A 10,139-nucleotide genomic window follows, 5' to 3' on the forward strand; every position below is an offset into this window, starting at 1 on the left:
CTGCGCTTTTTGCGCTGTTTGATTGGCCCTTCGGCTCATAACATCGGCCGCGCTCGGACCGAAACTGAAACGAAGTATAGTCACATGAACTTTCATAAATTGAACACTTTATTTTATTTTATTATGGAACCAGAGGCACTCTGGTTCCATAATGGAACCAGAAGTCCGAATCTTCGCGTCGAAGAACCTGGCCGGCATCACTCCTAAACTTTAAAAAATGAAGGTGAGAATGATGCACTTCTCCTATGTGATGGAACACATCCCAGGAAAGGCGATGATCGCAGCTGACACATTGTCTCGACAGCCACTGAAAGAAACATGAGACGAAGACCTAGAACAAGAAGTGGCTGCATACGTCAAGAGGGTGACTGCTGATCTTCCAGCGACTGAAAAGAGATTATACAAGAGATCAGAGAAAAACAGGCCGAGGACACCACATGTAACCAGTTGGTATGGTACAGCAAAGAGGGCTGGCCCAATCGGAAAGGAGCCCTTACGAACTGTAAAGGGTACTGCCAACACCGGTCAGAGATTGCAGTTCAAGATGGACTACTCATGAGAGGATCAAGGTTAGTTATCCTAAGTTTCATGCGCTCCGATATCCCACAAAGGATCCAAGGACACCAAGGAATAACCAAATGCAGAGCTTGAGCACGGCCAGGAATTTCAGTGGCCATCGAGAGCATGGTACGCAGGTGTCCTGAATGCATCAAGGAAACATCCAACCGTCATTAACCTTTGATGCCATCAAAGTTCCCGGAGCGTCCGTGGCAGAAAGTTGCAATGGATCTGTTCTACCGATCAGGAAAAAATTACCTTCTGGTGACGGATTATTACTCGAGATATCCAGAAATTGCACTTCTCACCAGCATGACTGCGATGTGTGTCATAACACACCTAAAGTCCATTTTTGCACGACATGGAACTCCTGAAGTTTTCTTCAGCGACAACGGACCACAATTTCAGAGAATTGTCGGAAGTGAGTTTTACCAGTTTTCCCAAAAATGGGGTTTCGAACATAAAACGTCCAGTCCAAGGTATCTGCAGAGAAACGGATTTGGTTTCGCGATGTAGTTGCAGTCCAAGACTGCAACTACATCGCGTTGCAGTCTTATCGTGCAACACCATAAGGCAATGGATGTAGTCCCGCCGAGTTGCTTATGGGCCGCAAGTTGAGAACGTCACTGCCAACGGTTTCTTCTAGTTTGGAACCGAGATTTGCGGATACCCAACGGCTGGAAAAATGAAAGAAGAGAAGAATAGATGGGACAGAAGGCCAACTATGACAGACGACGTGGTGTAGGACAGCGCAAACCACTGAGAAGAGGTGACGTTGTCTGGGTTACCGATCAACGAAAAAGAGGCGCTTAACTGAGAGTTCGAGATCGTACTTAGTGGACACCGACACAACTGCACTTCAAGGAAACAGCTTCCATCTCACGCCTATGCCACAGACTGAAGTCATGAAAGAAACTTCGGTACCTGACATCGGATCAGCTGCGTACACCTGTACATAGACTTAACTTTTGTGGGGATTGTGATCCCTCAACATTCTGTCGCGTCAGCGTTTTGGCGCGCCGTGGCGGCCGCGCTGGCGTAGCGAGAGGTGGCGCTGCTTACCACTGTGAGTGGCTTCCTCCTCTCCTCCTTTGGGGCGATTTCCGTAACGAACCCCCGCACAAAGGAGATCGACGTCTCGCTCCTTGATTGGCCACTTCGCCCCCGCCGTTATCTTAAAACCAGCGGACAGCAGTATTGCTGGTCTCTTCTTCCTGGGATTCGGCGGCGGCGACAACGGGGAACCGTCCGGCGCACCGGCGAGCGTTTACTCCGTCCTTTGTACCTTTGTGAACAACCGTTCGGCCGTGGGCGATCTCCACACCGACGGCGTTCACCAGCTTATAGCCGCTGTTTTGTTGTTATTTGTTTCTTTGTAAATAAACAGAGTTTATCCCCGTTAACAACGTGACTGCAGTGTCTGTTTGCGCTCAACGAGCAGCACGCCACGCGAGTGCGAACCCGCTTCGCGGTAGAGCGTCTCGCCGCGAACGTACGTGGTACTCCCAAAGGCAGTGGCCCAAAGGAGAACCACACTTTTAAAAGGCGGAGATGTGCTGTTGGGCCTTGATGGTAGAGGAGGAAGCCGAAGCTTTGTAAATAAACATGGCGTTCTGAAAAGAAGCTGCCGGGAGCTCTGAGTTAGGAACGACGAATAACACAGCTTGCTCCAAGCGCAACGTGCCATTAAAAAACAACCTAAAAAAAACTGGGCAAGACGACACATAAAGGCGGTCGTACTTGGGGCAATCCATTTGGTCTTTTGTTGGTATTCGGAGACTGCGTTTTGCTCGTGCCTTGTTCCCTATCCTGTGTTTGGTCGGTTGCCTCCATGCCTGCAATCGGTTCAGCTTTGTACTTGAATCTGACAATGCCTGGTTCCGTAGATTGTTCCGGCGACAAATATTTTCGAAGGTTGAAAAATGTATTCGAGATACTTAGTTCAAGATAGTGAGAAATGTAATTATGACAAAGTAGCAAATACTCTAGACGAAATGTATCTGCATGATACCGAAATGCTACCCAAAGTATTTGAAGTACAGTATCTTGAGTAGAGTATTTAACATAGGCAAAAGTCTGGTTTCTAGTCGGCATCGGCTGACGACAGGCAGAAAGAACAGGGGTCGAGCACCGCTTTATTCATAGATACGTTTCTATCCCATTTAGGGATCGTACAGTCGGTTGAGGGGCTAAAGTGCTGACAGCCAGTCGCGAAAGGCTTGGGGGCCCTTGGACTGGATATCCGGTCTGCCGTTCGCGGAAATCACCGTGGCGTCCGCCTTGCACACGACCAACGATGGAATGCCGGCAACTTTGAAGCGATCTTTGAGCAACCTGACCGAAAAAGAAAGACGGAAAAAAAATACTTTCAGCCTTTTCACTCTGGTGAAGGAAGACCAGCGGAGCTGTACAATGGGAAGTAATGGCCGGCCGGAAGTCGGCAAGCCAGAGTGCAGAGCCGTATATTGGGAGAGTTTGGCCAGTGGGTGTGGCGACGAAGGCGCCGGAGAGGAGAAAAGTAAATGAAAGGGAGGAGAGCGCCGAAGGAGCGAGAGAGAAAGAAGGAAGCAGAGAGGAGACGACCGCCATTTTTGAGCAACGCTGTCGGAGAAGAGCACTGCTGAGGCTACGCGTCGTCTGCTACGGGCCGACTTCTTTTTCGCTTGAATAAAAGTTTTTGGCCATACGCCGAAAAATCTTCATTTATTAGCTTCTTAACCCACTGAGGAGTAACAGAATGTCATTTTCTTGCCAGAGCCAGCGATATAAAAGGCAATAATCAAGATTTAGACGCCGATCCCACGCATTCCGCCGGGAGAATGATCGAAGATGGCGGCCCTCCCCACTCAGATGGGAGCAGCCGGGAGTTCACGCGCATGCGCTCATGCCTCTCGCTCTGCGCCGCGTGCTGATTGGCTCACTTGGTAGGAGAGCGTTACGGCGGCGAGATCATAGACTGACCAAACTCTCCCCATATACGGCTCTGCCAGAGTGGAAAGGCTGCCGCCATCTATGAGCGACGGCGGCAACCAGATACTTGGCTTCCCGGCGTCGCTCATAGATGGCGGCAGCTGTCCAGAGTATTGTGTCGACATTTCTTTGGATCGACTCTAGCATAAAGATAATGCCGGCTTTTTTTTTATCCTACAAATGAACCGAGGCGACCGCACAGCCGCTGCATACTCAGCCGCAGACAGACTGCACGCAATCCTTCTCCTCCACCATTCAGAACTAACAAAGGTGCAAAAATTACGTCACATAGTAATGTAGCAAAAAGTTATCAGATTAGCTCAGTTACGGAACTGCTCATAGACGCTGCTTGCACCGAACAGTGTAGCCGCTCTAAATCTCACGGAAGTGTCGCTCTCAACTTCTTCCCCAAGCTTTTACCATTTCCATATTTTGTTAAAACTTCACAATTTTTAAGTGCAAAAAAAAAAAAAAAAAAAAAAAAGAGGGAGGATTACTGTTAACTAGGGTCGTGCGAATATTCGAAATTTCGAATAGTAGTTCCGAATAATACACTATTCGATATTCGCTTCGAGAAGAACTGCACTATTCGCGTTTTTCAAAGTGTTGTTTGCGGCGGGTTAGCCCCGTTGAGTGCGCTTCTCACCAAGCACCAGTGCGCTGTGGAGAAGCAATACCCGCGGAAGCGAGCTCCGCGGGTGTTGCTTCTCCGCAGCGCACCGGTGCTTGGTAAGAAGCACACTCAATGGGGTAACCCGCCGCGATAAACACTTGGAATTATATTGACAATTATTGAATTATTATATTATTGAATTATTATAGTGACAATATTGAATTATATTGACAATTATATTTGTGTCATCTGTTAACAGTGTTAACAGATGAGACAAATATAATTGTCAAATTAACACCCCCAAACGAAGGGGCGAGTCCTTCAGTTATAAAAAAGCATTCTCTGGAGGAGCATAAAAAAAAGAGAAAAAAAAAAAAAAAAAAAAAAAAAAAAACAGGGAAAAGGGGGGGGGGGGGGGGGAGTTAAAACATGCTTTGTTGTAAAAGTTCCTCTGCTCCGCATCTTCGGCACAAACAAGGAAGCGTGGTCCCGGACACTACTTTGTTGGCAGAAACACTGCTGCCAGAAAGAGCATTTTCGGGGTGCCAGTTGCTCGCGCCGTTCATCACGACGCCGCACCAAGCAAGAATAATTTGTTTCTTTCAAATGCATTGATGCACTGAGCGTGAACCTTCAGCAGCTTGCATTTCGCACCACCAGATTTGATTTTCTCAGCAAGAACAAATCGCATTGACCGCCAGCATATAGTGCAGTGACGTTACGTGCAAACCATGTTAAATAGTTCAGTCTTCTGGTGAAACGCGTTGTTCTTAACACTAGCAAAAGTGGATGTCCCAATTGTAAAGTTCTGCAGCATGCAGCAGTGTCGCGATGATATGCGGCAGCCTAATGAAATGTTATAGCGCGTATGACTCTTAAATCAGACTTGTAAAGTGAGGGCCCTAAACAAGTGCACGTAAAACCGAATATAACATTAGCCTCCCGAGACAGTATTTTGCGAAGCTTCGAGCTTCTGCAAGCCGATGTCTAAATGGGATAATACTATAAATATGTTGTCTGTCCTTCGCGTTATTTATGTGTAATCAGGAATATCATTGCATTCAACTCTATGTATTTCATATCTGCACTGAGAAGTTGTGTATGGGATTATTTTAAAGAATACCATTTATTATTTCGCTTTCTGCATATTTCGTTTATTTGCCTTCAGATCTGTTATGTGAGCACACGGTTCTTTTTGGCACACTTCGCGACCCGGCGTTCACACGGCGAAACAGCGGGGGAAAAAATCCATGTTACTGCTGGCGTATTTTCGAGTGTCGTCCTCCATATAGTCAAATTTATATATGATAATAAAAACATATTTAATTAATGACCGAAGGTTTGTAAGCATAAAATAAAGGGCCGACCACCTTAAATACATACATCATAAGTAGGTGCACCCAAAATTATATCAAATATGCTCTGCAAATCTTCATTAAGCAAATTTATGATTTTGAAGCTGATTTAAGTAACTATGTCTTTCTGGACACATGTCTAACTTCTCAAACTTATAAAGGACCAAGTTTTTATCCTCTATAGATGTGTGTAAGTGATTTTGGGCGAGCATTAAGCAAATTTATGATTTTGAAGCCGATTTTAGTAACTAAGTGTTTCTGTGTTTCTGACACATATTTAACTTCTCAAACATATTTAACTTCTCAAACAAGTAAATGACTGTTATTACCTCTTTTATGAGATGAACACCAATTTTATGTGTCTGTGGGTTGGACAAAAAGAAAGTACACAGGAATGCTTGGCGGAACTATGACGATTGCGCACGCAGACCGTCTAAAAGTGTCCAACTAAATAGCTGGAGTGTCGAGTAGAGCCTAAAATGCTACTTTGCTCTATTTAACAAAAAATCCCCTATTATCAGGGGCGATGCTTATTTGTAAATTGTATTGACCGGCTTCTTGTCCAGAACAATCCTCAAACGCCAAGCTACGCCTAAAATATTCAATTGGGTACGCGCTACATTAGGGTAGATTCGATCTAGGTACTTAGTACTAAGGTCCGTATATTCGCAACTATCACGACCCATAGGGGGCGCACTGGTTCCTATCAAAATGGCTGTCATCTGGATGATCGTCGTAGAACAGCAGTACGAGGCGGGGTCTGCGACGCGTAAGGAATTCTAGTCTTGCTTTATACGAGCAACATTAAAGCCTTACTTTTTGTAGCGTAAGCTACACTGGCCGAGGTTGAGCAGTTTCGCGTGGCTCCCAAAGAGCCGTGCTGCGCATGCGCGAGGAGCAGTGACGTCACACTGCCAACAGCCGGGACGCCGGAGCCGCCGCCGCCGCCGCGCGCACCTCGCCGGTCTGCGCATTCCAGAGGAGTGACGTCACAGCCGCGGCAGACGCACTGGCGCCGCCGCGTGCCCAGCTGTGCGCCTCCGTTGCGCCGTAGCCAAGTCTGACGCTGCACGGGAGCCGCTTGATAGCGCCTCTCATTTTGTGCACACAAGCTCACGCTACGTATATCCTGGCATAGCCGAGCTAAGCCACCGCAATGTTTTTTAAATGCCAGGAAGGTGTAGGCAAGCCGATCATTCAGGAGCTAGGCAGAGCGATTCTCATCCCGCGGTATACCACCATCGCTGAAAGTTGCGAATATTAGAGTGAACAATTTTGACCTCTCTTTTGTGCAAGCTTATTCACCTGCACAACGCTGCTCCATGTAAACAATATTGGTCAGGAAAAAAAGCGTTGTGGTTGCCGCTCAGGTTTTTTTTATGAAAGTCAAACTGAAAGGGCTTGTCCTAAAACTTTATTGATATTTTAATAATATTATTGCTTGTAGCTGAGTTCTGTCGTCTTCATTTGTTTTGCGAAACATATTTTGTAAACCATATTTCGGGATATATATGATGACGAGGTGCCCATTTTATTATTCTATGCACTGCAATTAATTCCTAAATTCAAAAGCACAACTAGGATTCAACTATTAATATTGCGACGCAAAGTTGTACCAATCACGGATATTTTAGGCGAACTACCAGATTCATAACCTTTCAATTGGGGCAAAATAAACGCGACTCGCCATTTTGTATCTTAATCTAGTTTTTCTTTGACCTTACGTCGAAATTAAATAACGTATTTTTAATTTTTTTTTTTAAATTTTTGGTACCCGAAAAGAAAAGTGGATTGTGCGAATCATAAAACGCTAAATAGTTACTCGTTTCATGGTTGAAATAGTGACTGCCAAAAACAACGCGGAAAATATATTCTCAATTTAGCGGTTCAAACCGGTTCGGACCGGTTCGAACCGTTATTTTTGCTCTGCGGAATTGAACCGGAACTGAACCGAAAGCGGTGAACCCGAACCCGAAGAGAACCGATAAAAATTCCGGTTCGACACTCTGATTTTACGTACACTTGAAGAGAATCGCCGTAAGGGAGGCATAGCCATTCCCCGTGATGTGATTTCATGTAGTTCATCATGTCAGTGGAACTTCGATCTGATGAGACGAATACGACCTGCGTTACAGAAGACGGCCTTTGTTAGAACAAGTGCATTGCAAAACAGTGATGGACTGGTTTCGATATACATAGGACGAATATCGTGAAGTACTCTTGGGCGTCGTAATTCTTTTCCCTGCCATTGGTACTGTGCGCCGTAACAACCATAGCAATCTTGAGATCTCCAGATCTCAAGATTTACTTCTCTAATATTGTGCGCGGCTTCCGGCTTGGTAGGATATCTTGTTTTACGCCTTTATGAATTATGAATCCACAGGACAACCCCCGCTTCTCAGGATCCCGTGACATTTACGCTCTGATGTACGTACTTCGTTCCCTTCATGATGATCTGACTGCGGACCATTTGGGTCTGCTTCGGACATACAACCGCGCCCGCTCTCGTTTTTTTTTTTTTTTTCTGGTTTGGCTTATACAAGAGAGTTCACAGATACTTCACATCATGTGAAGCTTGGCAGCGCCGAAGAACATCCTCGCTCCTCTAGGCTCTCTGCATCCCATGCAGCCCCCTAGCCACCCATTTGAGAGTGTTGGAATTGATCTAGTTTTTTTTTTTCTTGAGTCAACACACACAAAACGATGGATAATCGTCATCGTCGACCATTTGTCGCGATACGTAGAAACCCAGGCTCTCACGGCACCAAATGCAGAAGAGGCGGCCTCGTTTTCTCTCCACAATAATGTTCTGCGACACGGGTCCCCCAGAAAACTTGTGAGCGACCGAGGGCGCGTCTTTTTATCTACGGTCACCCAGCACCTCCTTCGGTATTGTCGCACAATCCATCGCATCACAACCGCCTACCACCCTCAATTAAATGGAATGAGTGAACGCTTTAATCGAACCCACGCCTCGATGCTAGCAATGTACATTTCTAATAATTAAGACAACTGGGATCAGGTTTTGCCATTTGTTACTTATGCTTACAACACCGCCATCAATGAAACTACGCACTTTTCCCCATTTTATTTAGTCTACGGTCGGGATGTAGTAACGCCCCTAGACCCGATCCTTCCAAGCGTTTCCGAACCATCATCTGACTACTTACAAGCAGTAGCGTCACAAGGGTGGGGGGGGGGGGGGGGGGGGGGGGGGGGGGGGCGGGGGGCGGACCGCCCCGGGTGCAGCGCTCAGGTGCCGCTGGCCCTCGTGACGCCACTGCGTACAAGACGTTCTGCACAGGGCGGAAGAGTCCCGCCAACTCGCTCAGCACCGCACACTTGCTTCTAGGCAGACAAAGATCATCCTTTATAACGACAAGCACAGACAAGTTAACTACTGTGTCAGCGACCTTGTTTTAGTCTGGTCACCCGCTCGCGTTGTTGGACGTTCAGAAAAACTTCTTTCCGGTATTTTGGACCATACAGAATCACACGGCAGACATATGACGTCAACTACGAAATAGAACGTGTGACGCCTATTCGAGACGGTCGTTCACGGAATAAGGATATCGTCCATCTGTCTCGAATGAGACCATACACCATGCGTTCCGATCACGGCAACTATCTTCAACCCGTACCTTCGTCTTCTCCGCATTAGGGGAATAATGTTACGGTTAGACCGCATTCACATAATTTGGTTCTACAAAGAACGACGAAGTAGCCGCGGGGCTAATAAGAAAGAGGAAATTGGTCGTAAATAAAATACCGAACTGACAAGACCTGGTTGCCGTGTCTTCTAAGTCCTTTCACACCCTATTAATATATATATATATATATTTATTGTCCCTCCCCCCCCCCCCCCCCCCCCCCCCCCCGCATTAAATTTGGACATCTCCCCTAATTTTGAGTTCCTGGGGAAGCCCCTGGTCTGCATTAGCAGTCTGACCGCGGCGTAAGACACGAACCACTCGCCTCTATGGGCTGGTTGCCCTCTCGCGCCTCGGTGTAGGCGTCTGCCAGGACGGGCGTGAACATGCGGCAAGGGGGACACCAGGCGGCGGCGAAGTAGATGCAGATGATCTTCTTGCCCTTCAGCGCCAGATCAGCCGGGATGGTGGTCCCGTCTTTCTTCAGCAACACCTTGCCCTTGAACAACTCCGCCATGTGGACTATGCACTCGATGGCCTGGGTCGGAATCCCAGAGGTCACCGTTAAAGCCATAGTTGCACTGATAATCTACAAAAGACAGCCTGCAGACGCTTTCTGAAGCATGTTTCTTCGCTGTACGACTGTCTTGTGACGTCGGTCATACAAAAACGATTTGCACACGTGTTCGAAAAACTCATGTGTGTGAAGCCTTCGAACATCTGCTTGAGGCCTGTATGCAGACAATTTGATGATCATAAGTGCAGCTAACATTGTGAAGCAAGTTTTTCTGCACAGCCGTTGTGCAACCGTTTTTTTTTGTACGTTACTCATCGTTACCTACGAATGCAAACGAGACACGCGCCATCATATGCATTCTCAAGATGGCATCTGCCAGAAGCGCTTTAGTTAAATGGTCAATATCTTCCGGAAACATCTGGGTGTTACCTCGAAGGCAAAGATACATTCGAATGAAGTTTACCCACCGTTTAAAT

At 46.8% G+C, this 10,139-nt stretch overlaps 1 protein-coding gene across 1 annotated transcript; it reads right to left on the minus strand.

Moving 5' to 3' along the window:
• Positions 1-2,692: 2,692 nt before the first annotated feature.
• LOC121835305 (nucleoredoxin-like protein 2) lies at positions 2,693-9,720 on the minus strand. Its single transcript, XM_042289328.1, has 3 exons — positions 9,472-9,720; positions 7,517-7,620; positions 2,693-2,892 (listed from the first exon to the last, which is right to left on the minus strand). Exons 1-3 carry the CDS (start codon positions 9,718-9,720, stop codon positions 2,748-2,750), a joined length of 498 nt encoding a protein of 165 aa, XP_042145262.1. The 3' UTR covers positions 2,693-2,747.
• Between the last annotated feature and the right edge of the window lie 419 nt (positions 9,721-10,139).

This window comes from Ixodes scapularis, unplaced genomic scaffold (assembly GCF_016920785.2).
Source record: "Ixodes scapularis isolate PalLabHiFi unplaced genomic scaffold, ASM1692078v2 PGA_scaffold12__126_contigs__length_90152505, whole genome shotgun sequence".
NCBI classification, from domain to species: Eukaryota; Metazoa; Arthropoda; class Arachnida; order Ixodida; family Ixodidae; genus Ixodes; species Ixodes scapularis.